Source organism: Balaenoptera acutorostrata, chromosome 17 (genome assembly GCF_949987535.1).
Source record: "Balaenoptera acutorostrata chromosome 17, mBalAcu1.1, whole genome shotgun sequence".
Taxonomy (NCBI): domain Eukaryota; kingdom Metazoa; phylum Chordata; class Mammalia; order Artiodactyla; family Balaenopteridae; genus Balaenoptera; species Balaenoptera acutorostrata.
The window spans coordinates 71,293,205-71,319,711 of NC_080080.1; the positions used below are offsets into that span (position 1 = coordinate 71,293,205).

The following is a 26,507-nucleotide window of genomic DNA, read 5'->3' on the forward strand; positions in this document are numbered from 1 at the left end:
AGGAAATGTGAAGGTCGGTGAACTGAGAGGGCAGTTTTGGATGGTGTAGTTCACAGAGGTATTCCCCTGCGAATCAGGTACTAAAATCTGCAGTGAATGATCAGAGATCAGGAAGTCTGTAGAACAGCTAATAAAATCCCTCAAGAATCAGCATGTGAAGGAAATACTTACAAAAATGTACTTTAAATCTTAAGAGAAAAGCATCCTAGAAAAGTTAAATTCACAAAACAGGAATTTGTGAGAGTGAGTTCCTCTTTTGGTTTTCAGTTAAAAAAAAAAAAGACATTTTAAAGGTGTTTTATAAAACTAGAAACAGTTCATTCTGTAAAGGGGGTTGTATGTTTTGTCCCTCTCAGCAGTTTATTTTAATTAATATGTAAAAAGCACCTAGGGAAATGATGGCTATTGGGACTGCTCCCTGAAATTAATAAATGGACTATAGTTCCTTGTATCCTTGTCAAGATGAAGTGGTGAAAATAAAACCAAAACAGCCTAATTTTGACCTTGCAGATAAGTTGGGAACCTTCATTTCAAAGAGCAGATTCAGCTACTGCAGCTCAAAGGATTATTTTTGTCCCTTAGAAGACTGCTCTGATTATCACATTTAAAGAAGAGTTTCTAAACATTCAAAACCAATTGGTTCTAAAAGCAAAACCCTGTTTTTCACTCTTTCCTCTCGCAGTAGGTTAGTAGTAGGTTTAATTTTGAGTAGTCTGTCATGTGGACTGACCTATTCCTGCTCTCGCTGTAGGCTCTTCGATACTTGGCAGAGTGCCGTGCTAACAGAGAAAAGATGAAAGGAGAGCTGGGTATGATGCTAAGCTTGCAAAGTGTTATACAGAAGTAAGTACAATAGATAGTGTCTCCTAATGGAGTAGAAAAGTGGGTCATGTTACTTTACTGAAATTTGTACTCTAATGTGACGGCATACTTTCGTGGGTTATATGTCCAAAAATGTTCTGATGGGCAGTGTTGTGATTATTTCTAAACGTTGATATTAACAATAGTCCTTATGAAAGTGCTCAAATTTTATTTAAAATGTTGATACACATTGTACTTATGAATAATATTTCTAAAAAGAGACAATCCTACCATGTATGAAGTTTTGTGAAGTAGATGTAAATGGATTTGCTAGTAGTGCAACACAGGTGGCATTTGAAAATGTGCAGCATTATAGTATAGTACATAATTCTTTTCTTACTTTCTCGCAGTCTTACTCGAAAGAACCTTGATCTGTATCATGACAGAAAGGGCTTTTGGTGAGATTTTCCTGAGAATCATTGAGATGTCTCTTAGAGATTTAGAGCCATTTAATTTGAATGTTAGCAAATGGGTGGTTTTTAATTGTACCTTTCATCTTATGAAGATTTTTATATCTATCATCTCATTTTGCTATTTACAGCTTTTTGAGGTAGGTTAGACAGATAATAGTTTTATGGGTGAGAAAATTACAGAGAGGCTGAGTTTCTTATCTGTAGTCCTTCAGCTGTGTTGCCTCTGGGAACGTCTGGTTTTGCTCCTTTCCTAGGCCTTGCTGATTTCCTTGTAGAAGGCTAGAAATGGAAGATTAAGTGTTTTGATATTTCCACTGTGTCTGAAAGCAAAAAAACTATGCTGAGGCTTTATCTTAGTTGACTGTGTATCTTGATCTTATTCAAGACATGACTGCCTTTAAGACTATAATAAATAACCATTTAATTTACTGATTTTTAAAACTTGCAGTTTCTTTGGCTTGAGTGCTCACAAAAGTTCTATAATTCCCAAACACTGTAAGTTAAATTGTATCAGTGGACAACCATCCAAACTGACTTCCAAGGCAATGTATTTTTTCCTTAGTGTTCTTGGCTTCTAGATAAATTTTATTTTAATAATCCTTTTTTTTTTTTTTAAATCATGCTACCCCTGATAGGTACCTTGATCTTTAATAATGACAAGTTAGAGACTGAAGGTTTTTTTTTTGTTTTTATTCAGGTGATCAGTTAGGAATAAATATTAGAAAATACTGACTGGCATCAATTGTATTAATCATTACCTATGGTTTGAGGTCAGTTCCATTAGTAAAATTTGGATTCCAGTTCTGACTTGAGACAAATGGTCTCTTTGACCCTCAGTTTCCTTATCCATACGCCTGCAGTTAACACCTTCAAAGTGCTCGATTCAGTGGGATGATACGTGTAGAAATGCTCTGTAAATTCTGAAGTGTTGTATAAAATATGAGGTTGCATTGTTCTTGTTCCTAGTATGTTTTAATGGCATGTAATTATTTTTAACTGGCATATTCTTTTGGAAATCGTGACAGGATTAAGCATAATATGGAGGCTTCTGTAGGATTATTTTATTCATATGATGAATTTAAGATTGTGTATTTCTTTAACAGGTTTGGTTATTGAAGCTGAAAATACGTGGTAAAAATTTTTAAATGTAAGAAATTAGATGAAAAGTTAATGTTGATATTAAAATATGCTTCAAATTTGAGCTTTAAAGATTTAAAGCAAGTTTTAGGGGTACTGTAGATTTACCCTATAAAACAATTTCTTAGCTTGGTTGGCTAAGGTTGTGGTATGTGCATATGTATGTGTGTATCTGTAAATGAGAGATACATCTAAAATATTGGGTTGGCCAAAAAGTTCGGGGTTTTCCGTAACATCTTAATGTTAGGGAGACAACTTGTATTTTTTTTTTTAAATAAATTTATTTTATTATTTATTTATTATTTTTGGCTGTGTTGGGTCTTTGTTGCTGCGTGCGCGGGCTTTCTTTAGTTGCTGCGAACGGGGGCTACTCTTCTTTGTGGTATGCCAGCTTCTCGTTGCGGTGGCTTCTCTCGTTGTGGAGCACGTGCTCTAGGCGTGTGGGCTTCAGTAGTTGTGGCACACGGGCTCAGTAGTTGTGGCTCGTGGGCTCTAGAGCGCAGGCTCAGTTGTGGCGCACGGGCTTAATTGCTCCGTGGCATGTGGGATCTTCCCGGACCAGGGCTCGAACCCGTGTCCCCTGCATTGGCAGGCGGATTCTCAACCACTGCACCACCAGGGAAGACCAACAACTTGTATCTTTATAAGAGAAGTATTGTGTCAGTTCAGGTCATTATCTTGTAATGTCATCTGGGAAGGAGATCTTGAGATGGAGTTAGAAATGGAAGAGGTTTATTGTGAGATATGGTCTGTAGAGATAGAAGGGAATGAAGAAGGATTGGACTATAGTCGTTAGACTGCAATGCAGATCTGACATCTGTAAAAGGAAAGTGAAGAGGAAACCGAACAGGGCAAGGAGAGTCTCAGATTGCAATGCAAATCTGACAGACAGCTCAAGGGGGAGCTCCAAAGCGAGGATCACCCTGTAGATGAGTCTTGCATTGGGCAGAAATGGCCAGGCCCTATAGTGCCCCCGCTGCCCAGGCATTGGGTGGGGTCTCCCTGGGAATGGTCAGGCCTTGGAATGAAGGATTGAATGGTGTGAGAGATCTCAAAGCCACTACTGCTGGTGGCTCTACTATTCTACTCCCTATAGCCAAAGGGCAGGTTTCCTTCTTAAAGGGAGATCCAAGCAGTGTGTCTCCACGGTTTCCACAAGCAGCTTCTCTTTAATACAAATGAGGTATGTTTTTTAGGACACTGCGGTGATCGTCGCTGGCTCTTCCAGCAGTAAAACAGGTATGCATTCATTGCATAGGCCATTATAATTTGGTCCTATACCCCTCTCAGAAGTGGAGATATGATGTAATAATCTTCATGTATATTTTCCAGCTCATTTGGCTGTTGGAGATCTCAGATTTGAAGGTTACCTTTCAAGCTTTTTTAAAAGTCACCTCTGTTTACCAAAATAATCATCTTAGAATTTATCAGTTACTGTTATCAGAAGGTCAATAAAACTGTGTGTTTTAGCTTATAAACATTAAGACTGTGAAGTATTAGAATCAGGTTTTGGTTCAGCATGTTTAGCTTTGTGTTGTGAATTATCTCATGGCTTGGACATGATTTTCTTTCTTTCTTTCTTTCTTTAATTTATTTATTATTTATTTTTGGCTGCGTCAGGTCTTAGTTGCGGCATGCAGGATCTTTTGTTGCGGCATGCGGACTTCTCTCTAGTTGTGGCCTGCGGGTTTTCTCTTCTCTAGTTGTGGTGCAGGGCTCCAGGGCACATGGTCTCTGTAGTGGTGGCGAGGAGGCTCCAGAACGCCGGGGCTCCAGGGCACGTGGGCTCTGTAGTTTGTGGCACGCGGGCTTAGTTGCCCCGCGGCATGTGCGATCTCAGTTCTCTGACCAGGGATCAAACCCGAGTCCCCTGCATTGGAAGGCGGATTCTTACCACTGGACCACCAGGGAAGTCCCTCATTTTCCTTTTTTAAGAAATTAGATTGCTCTGGCATTATTATTTTCTCCTCATTTACTTTTTTCTTTTGGGTACCTGTATTAAAAATTCTTAAATAATCAAAAGGAAAAGTTTTTATCATATAGAGCAGGGTGAGTTTTATATATGCATAATTGTTTTGACACTGTAGACGTATGTTCTTTAGATGTTATTTTGCATTTTGACATCTGTGTTGGCAGATACAGATGACTGATTGACCACTCTTCCACTCTTATATAGGTCACCTTGGTAAGCCATAGCACAGGAGAGCTATGTTATATACCCCAGTTGTTTTCAGTGAAGTGGCTGCCCCAGGACAGCTAGGCAGTCAGGGTGGGGTTCGGATCAGTTTTTCTCTCTGTTTAGCAGTACTGAGTTAGGGGGAGATGTAGCTGTGATTCTGTGGAACTGTACAACTAGGGAAGCAGCAAAAGGATCTTCCCATACCCCAGGAAGACCCATAGAACAAAGAAAATCTGTTGTGGAGGGATGCTGCTTTATTCACTGAAGAGAAACCTTCCTCTGGAGTGATCAAAGGGGAAACCAGAAAGCAGAAGTAGGTGGGGAGAGTGGAGGTTATTCTTAACATGAGAAGCAGAGAGCAGTGTTTTATAAAATAGGGAAAATTCTGCGTATTAAAATTTTTGCCCTTTAATCAAATTATGTTTTGCTACAAAATTTTGCTGAGATTTTAGCACGTTATTCAATAGCAGGTTTGACTTAATGTTTAGGTCAAATTGGTGCTTACAGATCGACAGTTGGATTGATTTCAAAGTCACTGTTACTTTCAGTTCTTCAATTGTGAAGAGAATTTTAAGTTCTCTATCACTCAAAATGAATCTGGCATTGTGTTCTAATTTTAATCTTCCATAAATGAAAACTTGTCCTTAGAGGTTAGAACCTTTTTACATTTTATTTTTAACCCTGGATCCTTCGTGAAGAGAATTTTCAAAATGTCAATCTAGGAAAATATCTAAATGCAGTTTAAGACATTTGTTAATTGGTATTTCAGGAGTAATACTTCTGATACAAAATGTATTTTATAAAAGCACTTGTGAATATCTAACATGAAGTATGCTATAAATAAAAGTCACTTTAATAAAATGTGGCATCTCAACTTTAAAATACCTCATTTCATCTGGAGAACTTCCTAAAATTCTAGATTTTGAAACAGTGCCACAGTAATGGTGGTCTATTCTTCTTGCTAAAATCTTGGATGAAAAGTATGTGCTTCATTTCTTTATGCCTTTCTTCTGTGTTCTTTTATTTTCTTTAAAATACTATTTTAAAATATTATTACAAGTATGCAGTATGTGGTTTATTTATAAAAATTCAAAAATAGATCCATAATGCCATTTATCTTTTCATTTAAATATGTTTATACATACATATTTTTTTAAACTTTAGTTTGAAATGACATCAGACTTTCAGAAAAGTTGTACAAACAGTACACTGATGCCTAGATAAGTACACCAGTAGTCCCCAGATTGTAACATTTTACCATTTGTTTTACTGTGTTTTTGTTTTTTTAAATATTTATTTATTTTGGCTGCCCTGGGTCTTAGTTGTGGCACGAGATCTTTGTCGCGGTGTGCGGGGGTCTTTTAGTTGAGGCATGCGGGCTTTTAGTTGCAGCATGTGGGATCTAGTTCCTTGACCAGGGATCGAACCCAGGCCCCCTGCATTGGGAGCACAGAGTCTTAACCGCTGGACCACCAGGAAGTCCCTTGTTTTACTATTTGAACATTTGCTTTATTCTTTCTCCATATGTGTTGTTGTTTGGTATATATGTCTTCATAACTTATATATAGTCATTGTGAAGTATGTATTTTAGGAGAAAAAAATGTGTCCTTTGTCATGTTTAATGCTTGGATTTGGGGCTGGAATTCTACTTTGTGTGATATCAGTACACAATTCCTGTTCTCATTGTTTCTATTTGCCTCATCTACACTTGCCCATTCCTTTCTTTTTTTTTTTTATAAATTTATTTATTTATTTGTTTGTTTTTTATTTTTGGCTGTGTTGGGTCTTTGTTGCTGTGTGTGGGCTTTTTTAGTTGCGGTGAGCGGGGGCTACTCTTTGTTGCAGTATGCGGGCATCTCATTGTCTTGGTTTCTCTTGTTGCGGAGCATGGGCTCTAGGCACATGGGCTTCAGTAGTTGTGGCACACAGGCTCAGGAGTTGTGGCTTGCAGGCTCTAGAGCACAGGCTCAGTAGTTGCGGTGCACGGCTTAGTTGCTCCGCGGCATGTGGGATCTTCCTGGAGCAGGGCTTGAACCCGTGTCTCCTGCATTGGCAGGCAGATTCTTAACCACTGCGCCACCAGGGAAGCCCCTTTCCTTTATTTCTGAATCACTTTTAGTTGTGTCTTGTTTTGTGAGTCAAAATGAAAATCTTTTAGTGGGGGGAATAAAGTAGGAGCTTGGGATTAACATACACACAGTACTACATATAAAATAGATAACCAACAAGGACCTACTGTATAGCACAGGGAACTCTATCTACTCAATAACCTATATGGGAAAAGAATCTGAAAAAGAATGAATATATGTATATGTATAACTGAATCACTGTGCTGTACACCTGAAACTAACACAACATTGTAAATCAACTATACTCCAATAACATTAAAATAAAAAAAAATCTGAAATTAGTGAGCTAGGTCCATTTATGTTTATTGCTGTTACTGATATATTTCATCTTAACCCATTTTTGTTGTAATTACCATGTATATTATAATAGTTGTGTTTCTGTGCCTGCTGTTTTCTTTTATCTTGAAAATTTCTTCTGATTTGTCTTATTGTTAAAGTGGTTACCTTTGTACTTACAATTTAAAGAAATGTTCTAAGTTTTCTGTTTTCTTATTTAAACTTTCACCATCTTGCTTGTTAGTTTTAATGGTAATCTTTTCACTCCCATAGTCAATGACTTTTTCTACTTTTCCCTTTTCTTCTCCCTTTTCCTTTCTTTTTTTAAGTTGCATTATTTCTGCTTTATCAGAACATTTATATATTCTATTCTCTTTTCCACTTTAGTTTTAAATTTAGATCTACAGTTAAATGTGTAAAATGCTCATCATCAGTCCTTTTGCTAAAGTTTTCCCAGTCATCTCTTTGTTGGTTGAAGCTTAATTCCCTAGTAGATTGCTCAAGTAAGACTCTAATATTCCTTGAGTTCTTTCATGTTTAAAACTCCTTTTCTGTAACCTTGATACTTGAAGGACAACTGGACTGGATCCATGGTTCACCTTTTGTTTTTCTTGTGATTCTTGAAAATGCTGCTCCATTTTGCCTTGATTTTTATGTTGTTTTCTGTAAAGTTTTTAGAACAAAGGGTGGCAACTTTTTTTCTGTAAAATAGCCAGATAGGAACTATTTTAGGCTTTGTTGGGCTCACAGTCTCTGTTGCCGCGCTCAGCTGTGCCCTTGTGGGTCAAAGCAGCCAGAGATGATATGTAAATGACAGACTTTTCCTCAAGGATCATAGCTTTCCTGCCTTTGGACTTCATTGTTACCTAAGCAGAGCTGTTGACTGCCTTCTTAGAACCCTTTTTAAGTTAGGATTGGTTTTGCATTGAAAGATGAAGGATGATTTTCTGAGTCACATAAATGTTATAAGAACACTTTTTCTTAGTGAACAACACAGAAAAAAAAAAAGCAAAACCAACTCCTAAAGGAAAAGTTGTGAAGATCTTCAAAAGATGATAGCAAGTCTTTAACATTAAAATAGTGTATTCACTGCTTTCATGAAGTATATGGAAGTCTTAACTGGCTTTTTTTTTTTATAATTTTTTTTTTTCCCCTACTTTATTTATTTATTTATTCATTTTTGGCTGTGTTGGGTCCTCGGTTCGTGCGAGGGCTTTCTCCAGCCGCGGCAAGCGGGGGCCACTCTTCATTGCAGTGCGGGGACCGCTCTTCATCGCGGTGCGCGGGCCTCTCCCCATCGCGGCCCACCCCCGCTGCGGGGCACAGGCTCCAGACGCGCAGGCTCAGCAGCCGTGGCTCACGGGCCCAGCTGCTCCGCGGCACGCGGGATCCTCCCAGACCAGGGCTCGAACCCGCGTCCCCTGCATCAGCAGGCAGACTCCCAACCACTGCGCCACCAGGGAAGCCCTTAACTGGCTTTTATAGGCAGTATAAAATGTTATTAATAGCATCTATATAGAATTAGAGTGAATTGGTATTTATGACCAGTGAGGAAATACATTCAAAATGAAAATTATTTTTGATATATAATGAAGATCAGAGTTCACCTTTCAGTTGTGTTTTATGAATAACATTTTGAACATTTTCAATATGGATAACTATTTAGAAAAAGTGGTGAGGAATCAATATACTTCATTATGGAATAGTAAATTATTGAGAGCAGAATTCCAATTATTTAGATGAAAGAGCTTTTCAAGATAGTCTTTTCTCGGTGTCATATTTTAAAGACTGAACTAAATCCAGGGCATTAATCAGCTCTTTCAATTTTCACTTGCCTAAGAAGATTAGGGCAATTAATACTTGTTTAATTATTCAGTCTTTCTTATGTTTATGGCCAACTGTACCATGTAACTCTAGACTTTTTGTACTTGAATGTTTTGAATCACAGTATTTGAATAGTTAATTTTTTTTTTTAAGACTAAAATACCTGCTTCCAAATCTGTAGATGCTCTTGGCCTTTTCTTTTTGGTTTTAAAAGCATTTTTTAAAAATAAGGCAATAATTATTTATAATTAATTTGTTGAACAGCAACATGCATAGATATTTGTGATACCTCATATAGTGCCTAGATCAAGAAGTAACTTCGTTTTTTTTTTTAACATTTTTATTGGAGTATAATTGCTTTACAGTATTGTGTTAGTTTCTGCTGTATAACAAAGTGAATCAGCTATACGTATACATATGTCCCCATATCCCCTCCCTCTTGCGTCTCCCTCCCACCCTCCCTATCCCATCCCTCTAGGTGGTCACAAAGCACCGAGCTGCTATGCGGCTGCTTCCCACTAGCTAGCTATTTTACGTTTGGTAGTGTATATCTGTCAATGCCACTCTCTCACTTCGTCTCAGCTTACCCTTCCCCCTCCCCATGTCCTCAAGTCCATTCTCTAGGTCTGCGTCTTTATTCCTGTCCTGCCCCTAGGTTCTTCAGAACCATTTTTTTGTAACTTCGTTTCTACTTCATTTTTGCTTATATGCTTTTGCAAATTTCATTTTGCCTAAGACAAAATTTTACTTAGCTTTAAGGGAGATCTGTGTCTATAGAGGTATCCCCTTAACTGTTTCGTAGGAAGGGCAGCAATAAAATTAGTCCTGTGAGGTATACCAGAAAAACATACTTAGAACAACAGTGGGACCATCATGTTGATTTGACTATGTTATTCTTTTAAAATCTTTTGGTTTTAAGTAGATAGAAATTGAAAATCTTCCAGAAAGGAATTTATTACTGTATGAAAATGATGACAGGGCTTCCCTGGTGGCGCAATGGTTGAGAATCTGCCTGCCAATGCAGGGGACACGAGTTCGAGCCCTGGTCTGGGAAGATCCCACATGCCGCGGAGCAACTAGGCCCGTGAGCCACAACTACTGAGCCTGCGCGTCTGGAGCCTGTGCTCCGCAACAAGAGAGGCCGTGATAGTGAGAGGCCCGCGCACTGCGATGAAGAGTGCCCCCCGCTTGCCACAACTAGAGAAAGCCCTCGCACAGAAACGAAGACCCAACACAGCCATAAATAAATAAATAAAATTAAAAAAAAAAAAAAGAAAATGATGACACTTTGAACTATGAAATAAAGGAAGTTAAAAATAGTGGTGGTGGGAGTATTTATTTCCTATAACCATTTTTGCCAGTCTGTGGTCTGTAATTGCTTTGTTTATCTAAGTAGATGTAGCCTGTGTGACTCTAGAAATAAAGTATAGATCAGAATGAAGAAAACAAGGTTTTGCCAAGTTGAGGAATAAAATTACAGAATCAGTAGAAGTGACAAGACTACTTTGTTAATTTATATGTTTCTTTTCAAGGACTACAACTCCAGGAGAAACAAAACTGCTGGCCTCTGAAATCTATGAAATTCTTCAGTCTTCCAATATGGCAGATGGTGATAGTTTCAATGAAATGAATTCACGTCGAAGGAAAGCTCAGTTTTTTCTGGGAACCACAAACAAACGTGCCAAAACAGTGGTTTTGCATATAGATGGTCTTGATGATACGGTAAGACTTTTATAAACACATGGTTCATAACATGGGAGAGAGAAATCATGTTAACTGGTTATCTCAGTGTCACCTGCTAACAATCTTTAAGAATAAGTCCCTAGCTTCCCTGGTGGCGCAGTGGTTAAGAATCCGCCTGCCAATGCAGGGGACACGGGTTCGAGCCCTGGTCCAGGAAGATCCCACATGCCGTGGAGCAACTAAGCCCATGTGCCACAACTACTGAGCCTGCGCTCTAGAGCCCGCGAGCCACAACTACTGAAGCCCACATGCCTAGAGCCCGTGCTCTGCACCAAAAGAAGCCACGACAATGAGAAGCCCACAGACTGCAACGAAGAGTAGCCCCCGCTCGCCACAACTAGAGAAAGCCCGCATGCAGCAACGAAGACCCAACACAGCCAAAAATAGATAAATAAAAATAAATAAATTAAAAAGAAAAGAATAAGTCCCAATATTAGCATTTAATTCTGATAAAGAGGGGCATTTTGTGCTTAACGGGTCAGTTATTCAAAGGACATAACCATTGTAAATATTTATGCCCTAGTAATAGAACTTCAAAGTATATGAAGCAAAAACTGACAGAAATGCAAGGAGAAATAAATTCACAGCTAGAGCTGGAGATATGAATACCGTTGTCTCAATTAATAGAACAAGTATACAGAAAATCAACAGGGATATAGAAGACGCAACACTAACAACCAACTTAACCTAACTGATATTTATAGAAAGCCCCACTCAGCCTCAAGATATTATTCATTCTTTTCATGTGCACATGAAACATTTACCAAGATAGACCATATTGTGTCCCATAAAACAAGTCCTGATTTAAAAGAATTAGAACCAAGCAAAGTGTGTTCTCTGAGCCCAATGAAAAGCAAGTTAGAAATCAATCACAGAAAGATACCTGCAAAACCCCCTAAGAAGTTTGGAAACTAACACATTTCTAAAATAATCCATGGGTCAATGAAGAAATCAAAGGAGAAATTAGGAAGTATTTTGAACTGAATAAAAATAAAAATGTGGGGCTTCCCTGGTGGCGCAGTGGTTAAGAATCCATCTGCCAGGGCAGGGGATGTGGGTTAGAGCCCTCGTCCAGGAAGATCCCACATGTCGCGGAGCAACTAAGCCCGTGCGCCACAACTACTGAGCTTGTGCTCTAGAGCCCGCAAGCCACAACTGCTGAGCCCGTGTGCCACAACTACTGAAGCCCGTGTGCCTAGAGCCCTTGCTCTGCAACAAAGAGAAGCCACCACAATGGGAAGCCTGTGCACCACAACAAAGAGTAGCCCCCACTCTCTGCAACTAGAGAAAGTCTGCATGCATCAATGAAGACCCAATGCAGCCAAAAATAAGTAAATTAATTAATTAATTAAAAAATAAGATGTAGTATCAGAATTTGTGGGAAGCAGCTAAAGCAGAGTTTAGAGGGGAATTCATTAGCACCAAATGCCTGAATATTTATATACAAAAAGGAAAGGGTCTCAGTGACTTAAGCTTCTACCTTAAGAAACTAGAAAAAGAAGAGCAAATCCAAAGTAAGCAGAAGAAGCAAAAAAACAGAAATCAGTGGAATGGAAAACAGAAAAATCAGTGAAATCAAAAGCTGATCTTTGACATGATCAATTAAATTGATAAACCTCTAGCCAAATTGATCAAGAATAAAAGAGAAAAGTCACAAAATATCAGTATCAGAAATGAGACAGCATTGCTGTAGATCTTTTAATATGGACACTGAAAGGAAAATAAGAATATTTTGAATAACTTTATGCCAATAAATTTGATAATGTAGATGAAATAGAATTTCTTGAAAGATGGATTGCCAAAGCTCACTCAAAAAGAAATGGATAACCTGAATGAATAGCTCTATGTCTATCAAAGAAATTGGATTTGTAGTTAAAAACCTTTCCATAAAGACAATTTCTGACCTTGATATCTTCATTGGTGAATTCTACCAAACGTTTAAGGAAAATGTAATACCAATTGTACTGTCTTTTAAAGTATTATACAGTAGTAGTTGTACAGTGTAGTTTTTTCTCAACTCATTCTACCTTGTCTGCTTTTTTTTAATATTTTTTTTTAATGTGGACCATTTTTAAAGTCTTTATTGAATTAGTTACAATATTGCTTCTGTTTTGGTTTTTTGGCCACAAGGCACGTGGTATCTTAGCTCCCTGACCAGGGATCGAACCCACACCCCCTGTATTGGAAGGCAAGGTGTTACCCAGTAGACTGCCAGGGAAGTCCCTTGTCTGCTTTTAATATTAGCTGCTCAAGCATTCGTTTGATTATAGTGTGTATCTTCCGTTTGCGTCTGTATTCCACATGGATTTCCTGTAGGCACCATGTAGTTGGGCCTTGCTTTTTTAATCCAATCAAAAAATTTCTACTTTTTAACAGGAGTGCTGGGATCATTTGCCTTTAATATGATCATTGATATGACTGGATTTAAAACAGCCATCTTGCTAATTGCTTTCTATTTGTCCCATGTGTTCCTTGTTCTCTTTTCCTCTTTTTCTGCCTTTTGGACTAATTGAAAGTTTTTTATGATTGCATTTTATCTCCTTTGTTGGCTTATTTGCCTTAATTCTCTTTCCTTCCTTCCTTTCTTTTATGTTGGTTGATTTAGGGCTTATTTTGTGTGTCTTTTTTTTTTTTTGAATTTTATTTAGGGTTTATTTTCTGTATCTTTAACTTATCAGTCTAGCTTCAATTAACACTAATCACTTCATGCATGAGACACTTAACACTATACTTTCATCTGCCTTATCTCTCCCTTTGTGTTCTTGTTATGTTTTACTTCTGCATATGTTATAAACCCCAAATTACTTTGTTATTACATTAAATATTCTCTTTTTTCTGATTAAAAATTTTTTTTTGTGGTAAATTATACTTAGCATAGAATTACCATCCATCTTAACGATTTACAAGTATTTAAAGACATTAAAAAATAAGAGTATTTTCTGTCTACCCATGTATTTACCATTTCTGGGGCTCTTTATTCCTTTGTGTAAATATAGATTTTCATCTAATATCATTTTCCTTCTGCCTGAAGGGCTCCATTAACATTTCTTACAGTAAGTAGTACAGGTCTGCTGAGGATGGACATTTGGCTTATTTCCACCTTTGGCTATTATGAATAATTCTGCTGTGAACATTTATGTACAGGTTTTTGTGTGGATATATGTCCTCAGTTCTCTTGGGTATATTCTTAAGGGTAGAATTGCTGGATGATACGTTTAGCTTTTCGAGCAACTGCCAGACTGTTTTCCACAGTGGCCGCTGCATTTTACATTCCCATCAGCAAGGTGTGAGGGGTCAAGTTTCTCCACATCCCTGCCAACATTTCTTATTTTCCATTTCTTAAAAAAAATAGCTATTCTAGTGGGTGTGAAGTGGTATCTTACTGTGTTTTTATTTGCCTTTACCTAATTACAATGATGGTATCTTTTCACGTGCTTATTGGCCATTTCTAGTGGTTGACTTAGGGTTTATTGTGTATGTCTTTAATTTATCACAAATTTTCTCTTTTGGAGAAATATCTGTTCATTCTTTATCCATTTAAAAAAATTGCTTATTTGTCTTTATTCTTTTTTTTTCTTTTTTTAAAATAAATTTATTTATTTATTTTTGGCTGTGTTGGGTCTTCGTTTCTGTGCAAGGGCTTTCTCTAGTTGCGGCGAGCAGGGGCCACTCTTCATCGCGGTGCGCGGGCCTCTATCGTGGCCTCTCTTGTTGTGGAGCACAGGCTCCAGACGCGCAGGCTCAGTAGTCGTGGCTCACGGGCCCAGTTGCTCCCCGGCATGTGGGATCTTCCCAGACCAGGGCTCGAACCCGTGTCCCCTGCATTGGCAGGCAGATTCTCAACCACTGCGCCACCAGGGAAGCCCTGTCTTTATTCTTGAGATGAGTTAGTTCTGTTAATATCATGTATTGCATCAGTTGATTTTCAAATGTTGAACCAACCCTTCATTCCTAGGATAAATCCCAATTGGTCATGGTACATAATCTTTTTTATGTGCTTCTGGATTCAGTTTGCTGGTATATTATTGAGGCATTTTGCATCTGTATTCATACAGGATATTGGTTTGTAGTCTTTTTTTCCCCTCATGCTGTCTTTTTCTGGTTTTGGTATCAGGGTAATCCTGGCTTCATGAGAGGAGTTGGGAAGTGTCTGGATGAGTTTGTGAAGGATAGGTGTTACTCTTCTTTAAACATTTAGTAGAATTCACCAGTGAAGCCATTTGGTCCTGGGCTTTTCTTTGTGGGAAATGTTCTGATTATTAATTCAGTTGCTTCACTTGTTGTATGGGTTTATTCATATTTTCTTGAGTCAGTTTATGGTTTTGTCTTTTGAAGAATATATCATTTCATAGAGGTTATCTGATGTGTTGGCATACAGTTGTTCATAGTATTCGCTTATAATCCTTTTCCTTTGGTAAGATTGGTCGTAATATATCCTCTTTTATTCCTGCTCTTAGTAATTTGAGTCTTCTTCCTCTCTTTTCTTGGTCAGTCTAGCTAAAGGTTTATCAATTTTGTTGCTCTTTCCAAAGTACCAACTTGTGGTTTCATCGATTTTTCTATTCACCCCTCCCCCATTCTCTATTTCTTTTTTTCCCCTGCTCTAATCTTTATTATTTCCTTCCTTCCGTTTGCTTTGGGTTTAGTTTGCTCTTCTTTTTCTTGTTTTTTTTGGCTGTGTTGGGTCTTTGTTGCTGCACGTGGGCTTTCTCTAGTTGCAGCAAGCAGGCTTCTCATTGTGGTGGCTTCTCTTGTTGCAGAGCACAGGCTCTAGGCGCACGGGCTCATGGGCTGAGTAGTTGTGGATCGTGGGCTCTAGAGCGCAGGCTCAGTAGTTGTGGCACACGGGCTTAGTTGCTCTGCGGCATGTGGGATCTTCCCGGACCAGGGCTCGAACCCGTGTCTCCCCTGCATTGGCAGGCGGATTCTTAACCACTGCGCCATCAGGGAAGCCCTTTTTTCTTGTTTCTTAAATGGAATATTAGGTAATTGGTTTGAGATTTTCTTCTACTTTAATGTAGTTATTATAGCTATAAATTCCCCTCTAAGCACTGCTGTCTCTGCCTACCATCAGATTTGGTATGTAGTTTTTCGTTTCATTCATCTGAAAGTATTTTCTAATTTTTTTGGTGATTTCTTGTTTGACCCATTGGTTGTTAAGGAGTTTGTTGTTTAATTTCCATATATTTATAAATTTCCCAAATTTCCTTCTGTTACCGATTTCTGATCTCATTTCATATGCATGATTTCAATCCTTTTACACTTGTTGGGGCTTGTCTTGTGGCCTAAAGGTCTATCCTGGTGAATGTTCCATGTGCACTTGAGAATGTGTATACCTTTGGTTGGAGTGTTCTACAAGTGTCTGTTAGGTTTAGTTGGTTTTCAGTGTTAAGTCGTCTTCTTCCTTGTTGATCTTCTGTCCAGCTGTTCTATTTTTGAAAATCAGATGGGCTTCCATGGTGGCGCAGTGGTTAAGAATCCTCCTGCCAATGCAGGGGACATGGGTTCGAGCCCTGGTCCGGGAAGATCCCTCATGCCGCAGAGCAACTAAGCCCGTGAGCCACAACTACTGAGCCTGCGCTCTAGAGCCCACGAGCCACAACTACCGAGCCTGCATGCCACAACTACTGAAACCTGCACGCCTAGAGCCCATGCTCCGCAACAAGAGAAGCCACCGCAATGAGAAGCCCGTGCACCGCAACTAAGAGCAGACCCTGCTCGCCACAACTAGAGAAAGCCCACGCACAGCAATGAAGACCCCATGCAGCCAAAAAATTAATTAATTAATTAAAAAAAAAAGTCAGATGGATATTGAAGTCTCTAACTCTTTGAGTTTTGTGTATCTGGAAAAGTCCTTATTGTATTTTTCTTTTGAAAGATATTTTTATGTGTATAGAACTCTAGATGACAGTTCATTTTCTTACCATACTTTATGAATATTGTCCCACTGTCTTCTCCCTTGTATTGTTTCTATTCAGAATTCTGTCATTCTTTTTTTTGTTCTTCTATATGTAATGTATCTTATTTTTTCCCTCTGCCTGTTTTAATAGTTTCTCTTTTATTATTGCTTTTGATCAGTTTGTTCATGATGTGCCTTGGTATCATTTTCTTCATGTTTATTCTTGGATATCTGGGTTTATAGTTTGCAGCAAATTTGGGCAATTTTTTCCATTAATTTTTCAAGTATTCTTTCTGTCTTTCAGGGATTCCTGTGACATATTCAACCATGTGAAGTTGTCCCATTGCTCACTGATACTCTGTTAATTTCATTTTCAGTCTTTTTTTCTCTTTCATATTGGATGGTCTCTGTTGCTATATTTGCTAAATTTTTCTTCTACCGGTATTTACTTTGCTGTTAATCTCAACCAGTGTTTTTTTTCACCATAGACATTATTTTATTTATCTCTAGAAGTTTGATTTGAGCCTTTTTTATATCTCCTTAACAGTTTATACTTTGTCTACTTGAACATACAGAATATGGTTAGAATAACTGTTTAATGTCTTTGTCAACTAATTCAGTCATCTGTGTTATTCTTGAGTGTGTTTCTGTAGGTTGATTTTTCTAGTTATAGGTTGTATTTTCTTGCTTCTTTGCATGCCTCATAATTTTTGATTGGATGCCAGATATTACAAATTTTACATATTGGGATACAGCATATATTAGTATGCAAAGCCTTTAAATATTCTTGAATTTTGTTCTGGATCAGTTAAGTTACTTGCAAACATTGGATGTTTTTGAGGCTTGCCTTTAAGCTCTGGTAGGCAGACTACAGCACCGTTTAACCTAGGGATAATTTTACTACACTACTGAGGCCATACTCTTCTGGGTTCTCTGTCTATGCCCTGTGTATATCAGTTTTCTCTGCTCTGGCTGATGGGGACAGGAAGTATTCCCAGCCCTGTGTGAGGCCGCAGGATGGTTCCTTCTATTCCTTTCCAGCCTGGTTGTTTCCTCACATTCGTGCACCCGTCATCACTCAGCTGAAAACCAGAGGGGAACCCATTGCCGATCTCTGGTGTGTGTTTTCTCTCTGAGGGATCCCCTTTGTGCAACTCTGTCCTCTCATGCTCTGTGCTATGATTTATAGTTGCCTTGACCTCCCTGAATTTTCAACTTTGTGTCCTCAACTTGGGGAGACTGCTGGTTCTGCTTGGCTTCCTGCTTTGTGAGTTGCAGCCTAAAAATTTTCCAGGCAAAACGCTGCTGTGCTGGTGAACCTCACTTCATTTGCTTTCCTTCTCTCAGGGGTGTCTGCTTTCCAACACCTGGAAATCATTGTTTTATTCATTTTATTTTGTCTGTATTTTTAGTTGTTTAAGCCTTGAGGGTAAATCTGGTCCCTGTTACTCCATCTTGACTGGAATTGGAGGTCTCCCTGAAGTTATCTTGAGCAGTGATAAGTTATATACCTTCACATATTTAGGGGTGGCAACTGGTGGATTACCACTTACCTGTTTAGCTGTGCCAGGTAGGTTACATTGGATTATCCACAGCTTTTTCTAATTGTGGTATTGGGGCACCTAGCCCTCAGGATTTAGGATTCAGTAAACAGGGGTTGGGGAAAACTTTTCACATGCATATTATCCATGACATTGCCAAATAAGTTAACAACTATCTTATCGAAACTGGGACCACAGGATCCCAAAAAGTTTCTAGAAAGCAGGTTCGGGTAAATGTAAATTAATTGAATGAAAGATATTAAGATATATAAATTGTCACCAGTACCATTTGTTTAATGTTAATGAATGAAAACAGTACAGTTCCTTTTTAAAACTAGCAGAAACCAAATAATAAAACCCAACAAAGCTCACACACAAAAATATAGGCCACATAGGGGGCTTCCCTTGTTGCGCAGTGGTTAAGAATCCGCCTGCCAGTGCAGGGGACACGGGTTCGAGCCCTGGTCTGGGAAGATCCCACATGCCGCGGAGCAGCTAAGCCCGTGTGCCGCAACTACTGAGCCTGCACTCTAGAGCCCGCGAGCCACAACTACTGAGCCTGCGAGCCACAACTACTGAGCCCACGTGCCACAACTACTGAGCCCACGTGCCACAACTACTGAAGCCTGCACGCCTAGAGCCCATGCTCTGCAACAAGGGAAGCCACCGCAATGAGAAGCCCGTGCACCGCAATGAAGAGTAGCCACTGCTCGCCACAACTAGAGAAAGCCCGTGTGCAGCAACGAAGACCCAGTGCAGCCAAAAGTAAATAAATAAATATATTAAAAAAAATAGGCCACTATATCTTAAAAATGTAATTGCTAAAATCCAAAAAAAAAAAAAAAAAAAAGGCAAGTTAACTCTGAAACTGTACTGTAATGTTTTGGCGGCATAACCTGGCTCCTAGTATGTGCCAGGCACTATTTTAGGCACCAGGGATACAGCAGTGACCAAAATAAGCAAAAGTTCTCATAAATCCTATGTTTGACTTCATTAAGCTAATCTCATAGTTGGAGGAGACAGTCAACAAGCCAAGTTTTATAGTAGAAGTCGTAAGTTCCATGGACAAAAATAAAGGGAAGGTAGCTAGGGATTGCTGAGGGGTGGGATGGTGGATTATAGTTTTAAATAGGATGGTTTAAAAATCCTCTTGGAGAAACTGACATTTAACCAAAACTTAGGAGTGAGCCAGTGGATATCTGTGGAAGAGTTCATGTTCCCAAGAAAGGGAGCCATGAATGTCAAGCCTTCACACATAGACAACTAAGAAGATACCTAAGAGTAATAAAAGGATGTGTCCTGCCATATATTAAAATACACTATTAAATTTCTATAATCAAAACGACGTGGTCTTGACAAAAAAAAAAAAATTAAAAGAGTAAAGAAAGTCCTGGGGCTTCCCTGGTGGTGCAGTGGTTAAGAATCTGCCTGCCAATGCAGGGGACACCGGTTCAAACCCTGGTCCGGGAAGGTCCCACATGCTAAGGAGCAGCTAAGCCCACGCACTGCAACTGCTGAGCCTGCGCTCTGGAGCCTGCGAGCCACAACTACTGAGCCCACGTGCCACAACTACTGCAGCCCATGCGCCTAGAGCTCGTGCTCCGCAACAAGAGAAGCCACCACAATGAGAAGCCCACACACTGCAATGAAGAGTAGCCCCCGCTCTCTACAACTGGAGAAAGCCTATGCGTAGCAACGAAGACCCAACGCAGCCAAAAATAAATAAATAAATAAATATATTTAAAAAAAGAGTAAAGAAAGTCCTGAAACAGACTCTAGTATATATTAGAACTTATCCTTTGATAAAGGAAGCATCAAGACATAGTTTGTTCAATAAATGGTGCCAGAAAACTGACAGTTTTGCAGAGGTGGAAAGGGAAGGGGAGGGGGAATCTTACCAGATACTAAAAATCCGAAGTGTACTAAAAAGTCAAATGTAAAATATTAAACTGTGAAATTAAAGAAATCTAGGCTTCTTTAAGCATAAAGGCAGTGGAAGAAATTGCTTTAGGAAAGAGCTCTAGTTTAACAGTAAAGTTTTTGCTTTGTCAAATGTATTCTTAAAACGTAAAAACAAGTAGGAAAGTATTTGTAATGAATAATTGACATCAGGTTAGTGGCCTTATTACCGTGTGTAAAATAGATAGCTAGTGGGAACCTGCTGCATAGCACAGGGAGCTCAGCTCGGTGCTCTGTGATGACCTAGATGGGTGGGATGGGGGGAGAGGGTGGGAGGGAGGTCCAAGAGGGAGGGGTATTTGTATACATAGAGCTGATTCACTTCGTTGTACAGCAGAAACTAACACAACATTGTAAAGCAACTATACTCCAATTAAAAAGAATAAAAATTAAAAATATATATTAAAAAAATCAACAAAAGAAAATCTAACAGGAAAATGGGAAATTCCCGGAAGAGATGTAATTTCCAGTAAATAGTATCAGCTAACATTTATTGCAGTACTTGCAGGTACCCTTCTGGTGTGTTAACGCATTTATTTTTCACAAAACTATAAGGTCTACTTATAGTCCAGTTTACAGATGAGGAGACAGAAGCACACCAAATTTAAATAGCTTCCTGGTATAGTAGAAGTGGTAAGTAAAGGACATGGGATTTGAATCTAGGCAGCGTGGGTCTAGCTGCAGAACCCCGCTCTTAACTGTTGCTTTGGACAGCTACGCAGGGAAACATGTCTACTCTCACTAATAATGAAAGCAGTGTACATTACTTTAGTGTATGTATCAAGGCTTTTAGAAAGATATTCCTGATTTTGGATTGTCACAAGCATTTTTCCCTTTGCTTTATTTCCTCAGCTGCAAATCATGCTACTATGGAGTCTTTAGAAATTGGAGAGAGGCTACTATCTACATCTTTTGAATTGATACACATACACTCTTTCTCTCTCCCCCTCCCCCTCTTCCTCCCTCCCTCCCTCCTCCTTCCTCCCCCTCCCCCTCCCTTCTCCCTCTCTTCTCTCCCCCGCCCCGACCCTTCTAGCAATTGCCAGGCAGTTAACTTTGACCCATCTACCTCCTTGCCCAATTCCTAATTGTATCTGCTTATGATTCTTAAAACCTAATCTTGACCCTCTATCCCCATCAAGAAGTTACCCATCCTTCGTAGCTAATTCTTGATCCTATTTGCTCTGTTGAAGATCTCATGTTTACATCTTGGAATTGGAAACCCCACCTTTACCTGTTGCAAATGTGTTAATTTGTGTTAAAATAAAGATGAACTGGCTTCATGAATCTGGTTTTTCACTGTCACACATAGTTGGAATTTAACGTCAGACTCTTGTGATAAACCAGGCAAGTTGTTTAACGTTTATATTTTTTGGTTTCCTCACATTTAAAATAAGGAAACAGATTAGACTAGTAGTATCCTAACTTTCATGTTGTATATGCTATGCAAACTTCTGTTCACTTTTAAGTTCACCTGGTGTTGAATATGTGGAAGAGATAAACATGGACCTTTTGGGCACTAATCCACCAAAGGGGCTTTGCAGAAGGGGCAGTGTAGTACATGAGCCCCTGTGGGTCTGTGCACTGCCGTGCATCACTGTATGCGAGACCCTTGCCTGAATAGTGTTGAAACGCAGAAGTGGAAAAATAGTTTAAGTAGGAGATAAACAATGATGTGAGTTGTTTTGAAGGATGTGGGAATAAGTTTGAAGACTGATTTTATTCAATAGAAGAGAAGAATGAATCAGGTAATAGAAGGCAGTGCTTCCTAGGCTATGACCCAGAGACTTGGTGTCATTTGCTGATTCCTGCCCCCTCAGAAGTACTGAATCGGAGTCTGGTCTCATTACAGAAACAGGATAATTTAGAGATGTTGATTTGATGTATGGGCTGGAGGAGGAGGGAGGGATGGGGAGAACTGTAGTTACTTTTTAATTCATTTTCTCTTTGGATCTTGTGTTTAAGATGACCACTTGTTATCCACGTGGATGTGTTTGTAGACAAATGAAAATAAAATCATATTGGAGGTAGACGTCTGTGCTTCTACATGGTAGTGATGGTTGAAGTGATCTGAATAGTCTACTGAGGGATGAAGTAGAAAGAAAATCACTTAGTTTTAGCACTGGACCTTGGAGATAAAATGAGACAGAGATGAAATACTCAGTGGTGTAAGCAGAACACCAGGGTAGTGTATTATTAAGAAGTCAAAGAAGCATTGAAGGGCATATGTTATATTGTGTTGTCAGAGGAAAATGAGAACCAAAAAGTGGATATTGATAACCCTTGAGAATGCAGTGGTAACCACCGAGAATGCCATGAATGAGGGATGCGGTGATATAAATACCAAGTGATTTAAAAAATAGTGACTCATACACTGAATGCTCTCTAATTCTAACTTCAGTCTGTTAGAATTTATCCCTGGAGGTTTTTAAGCTAGAGCAGGGGTCAGTAAACCCTTTCTTTAAAGGGCCGGATAGTAAACACTTCAGGTTTTGCAGGCATATGGTCTCTGTTATGACTACTAACTCTGCTAGAGGGTGAAACTAGACTTGGACAATATGTAAACAGATAGGTGTGGGTGTTTCCAATAAAACTTTATTTACAAAAACAGCTGTTGGACCGTAGTTTGCCCACCCTTGAGCTTGAGGAAACTCTGCTTTTCAGCATGTTTTCTGTATTATTCTTCCATTCTGTTTGGTTTAAGATTTAAATTAACATTGGCAAATTTATTTCTGATTAAATTGATTAAAATTAAATATTAGTAATGAAGCTTGAAAAAAATCTAGCAGGAATTACTGTTTTGTTGGATCTTATAAATTTTCATAAACTTGACTAAGCACCACCCTTTCTGTGCCCTCAAATATGTGATTGTAGAATTGAAATAGGGACATTTGCTTTCCCTGGCCCTGTGTTCCCTCCTTTTCCCCAAATATAAAGACTAGTTCAGTGTTGTTTGATTTGATTTATTCCCTTATTATTTTGCTAGTTTTAATAACAATTTGCTTTTACTTTTTCAGTCTCGGAGAAACCTGTGTGAAGAGGCTTTGTTAAAAATTAAAGGCGTTATTAGCTTTACTTTTCAAATGGCTGTTCAAAGATGTGTGGTGCGAATCCGTTCAGATCTGAAAGCAGAGGTTGGTATTTTAAATGGCTAAATATGCTTGAGGTTATGGGTAAACACATCAGTGTTCAAAATTGTTGTCTTTTTATCCTGGCCTAGGCTTTGGCATCAGCAATAGCATCAACCAAGGTTATGAAGGCTCAGCAAGTTGTGAAAAGCGAAAGTGGAGAAGAGGTAAAAGCTCTATTTAGTTTACTTTATGCTTGACTCCCTCTTGATTATCCCTTGTGGCCAGCAGATTGCTAGTATTTCTAGACTAATAGCTGCTGAGTATATAGCGACGTGGCTGAGTCAGATTACCCTAATGTTTCTTGGTTAACAGTTAACACTTTTAGAAATATAGAGAGATCTTTGGCGGATTTCAGAATCTCTCAGACTCTGTTCTTGATCTCAGTGGAGATGTCTTGCTGATTTTATGTGGAAATAAAGGATATGTGGTTTCCTTGCATTGGTTTTTAAATACTTTCTAACCCTTAATTGGTTTTGCCAGTCCAAAAATAAAGATCCAATCCCACTGTTGGGCAAGTATATATAGTGATAATCTTTGCATCTTGCTGTTCTTTCCACTAGCTTTGTGATAGGGAAAAGGAATCTATATGGCTTTAGCTCCTTTGAGTTTCCACAGAAAGGAGGTTCATTGGGCCTTCAGGGCCCCCTAGCAGCCAGATGCTTGTTTTTGTCATCTTTAAATAGAGGTTGAACATTTATCCCTGGAGCCTCAGGAGAAAAGCATCAGAATTTTCGTGTGTACTTCTTTCTTCTTGTCTGTGCTTACATAGTGCTCAACAATTGGGCCTACCTTCATAGAAGAGGATACTCTTTAAAGGAATATAGCCTCTGAGAATAAATATGGTGATTAGAATGAGAAGTAAAGCTGACTTTTAACGTATGACATGTACCTATATCAATTAGGTTGACTTTGTAACAACTCTTAACATGCTCTCTGCATCAGATGCTGGTCCCGTTCCAAGACACGCCTGTGGAAGTAGAACAGAACACAGAGCTGCCCGACTACCTGCCTGAGGACGAGAGTCCCACAAAGGAGCAGGACAAAGCAGTGTCCCGGGTGGGCTCACACCCAGAGGGTGGAGCTAGCTGGCTGAGCACAGCTGCAAACTTTTTATCCAGATCGTTTTACTGGTGACTTCAGCTTGGGGCTCAAGGACTGTGTGAACGAACAAGGGGCCAGTTTTCCATTGTTGTGGTGAACTGTCAAGTGCAATTTGCAATAAGTTATCATGAAAAGTTTCTAGATTACATGATTAAGAATGCTGCATTTTACATTTTACTGGACATTTTACCCCACTAAGTGGTAAAAAGGACAGAGGCTACAGGTGGAATTGCTTTGTTTATGAAGGTGTTTTGGTTTTGTTTTCCTTTGTTTAAATTGCCTCACTTTTTAAAAAACATGGGTCCACTGTTAAACCAAACATGTATTTGTGCAGCTTTACATTTTATTTTACACAAAGCACGTGATTAGGAAAACTTGTTTTCTCAAGCCTCAGGACCTATCTGAAGAGAAGTTTGTTTTTTTTAGCTCAAGTTGTGCATGAATTACTGAACACTTTTCTCTGCCTTTTCTCATGAAAGATACTTGCTTTGGTACTCTTTCTTTCTCGTGAAAGATACTTGCTTTGAAAGCATTTCTCATAATTCCCCTTTTGTGCCTTTTTTATTTTGCCAACCATGTTTATAGAAAGGACATTACTAGTGACATTTTGTGAATTAAAACATATTCCTTGCAACGTAACAAACCCCTAAAAATACAACTCTACAAAAACTTGGCAATCTTATTTGTTATAATTTTTAAAAGATTAACACAAAATCAGTCGAGAAGGAAACATGTATATCAGCGAAGTGTTATTGGAGACTATTTGAATGTGACCAAACGTGGTTCTCGTTGACTACTGTTCAGTTTGGTTTATATCAGCTCTTGAGAATTATGTCCACCCTAATATTCGGAGTGACTGTAAATGGTCTCTAGGCCTTACTTTGTGATTACACACTATCCCCTGCTAAGAAAAAAAAAAAAATTGCTTGGCAGATGCCTATTCAGTAGGTGTTTCCTTGTATTGCCTTTTGTGAACTTATTATGAACATGCAGTCATATTGAATGAAAAGAAAAAAGACTCAAATTATTGCTTATAAAGAAACAAAGCCAGCATTTGTCCGTCCACTTAAACTTTCTGCCAGAAAAAAACAGGACTTCAGCAAAGGTAAGATAAATAAATATAAATATATATACATATATATTTTTGGTATAGATTTAAGAGCTAATTACATATATGTAATGCTTTATTAAATTTCTGAAATATTTGGCAACAAAAAATTTTCTTTTGGAAATCCAACTAACTCCAGATAAAGTTTAATGCTAATATGATTAAAAACTAATAGGAGGAAATCGAAAACTTTTTTCATCAACATGTAGAGCTGCTATTTTACTCCTTGGAGAATGTGAAGTGAAAATTGGACCCTGGAGGGTTTCCTTGCATTTTCATTGCTTCTCTTTTAGAGAAAACTAAAAGCATCCAGTGTCACTGGAGAAGAATTATTGTATAATAGTTTGCCAACAAGAATCTTGAGTTCAAGAACATTGTGACCTTATGGAGGGAGGGGTGTTGAGGGTATGGAGAGTAATATTTTTTCACCTGGGCTCTGATTCAGGTGATGCGCACAACTGAAAATATAAGCTTTCAGGGCATGTATTACTTTAAATGCATAGTATAACTTACTGCCAGACCAGATGTGTTGAAAAAAACAAAACAAAACAAAACCACCTCCTTTCTATAGCCATTGAAACAAAGTTTACTGTTCTAACAGGTTTGTATTTTATTTTGCATTGCCACACATCTGCTTATTTAAAAAACGACATCCTTTTGATAGTAATTGTTCAGCACAAGTAGGTATTACAGCTTGATGTTTGTGTGTTCTAATTCTCAGTGTTCTTTGATTCCAGGTCTTATATATAGAGCAGTTAAGGCAACTGTAACAGCATTTTTTTGAAATATATTGTAAAATAATAAAAGGTAACATAATTAAAATTGAATGGATATTGCATTTTTGTGGTATAAGCATTACTGATTTCGCTAAAGCCTGTTTGTATCCACACTGCCCGGCACCTTCTCCTCACTCCCTGCAAGTGCGTTACCCGACTCATTCCCGGGCGTCTTCCATTCGTCTCCTTCCCAGCACCACACCTGCTTCTTCCTGGCTTTGGATCAGTGCCCCTGTACGTATATGCATTGCAGTGTTTATCGCGTTAGATTAAAATTATATTTACCAGTGTCTGTCCCCTCCTTGGCTCTTTGAGAACCGAGGAAGTCTGTAGCAGCACCTGGCTAGTATTTTTTTAAGAGAATGAACAAAGATTTTTTTTTTTTTAATCAGTAAAAAATAAATGGAGGGTACTATTTAACTCGTTGGGC

The 26,507-nt window shown here is 38.6% G+C and overlaps 1 protein-coding gene across 1 annotated transcript in view; it reads left to right on the forward strand.

Annotated features, from left to right (window-relative positions):
- ARMC1 (armadillo repeat containing 1) overlaps positions 1 to 26,128 on the forward strand; it is a 35,351-nt gene extending 9,223 nt beyond the window's left edge. The window contains exons 3-7 of the mRNA XM_007184992.2: positions 752 to 843; positions 10,352 to 10,541; positions 22,979 to 23,095; positions 23,182 to 23,256; positions 24,035 to 26,128. Of these exons, the coding sequence (XP_007185054.1) occupies positions 752 to 843; positions 10,352 to 10,541; positions 22,979 to 23,095; positions 23,182 to 23,256; positions 24,035 to 24,226 (666 nt within the window). The 3' untranslated portion in view covers positions 24,227 to 26,128. The remainder of the gene's footprint in view (positions 1 to 751; positions 844 to 10,351; positions 10,542 to 22,978; positions 23,096 to 23,181; positions 23,257 to 24,034) is intronic.
- Positions 26,129 to 26,507: the final 379 nt, after the last annotated feature.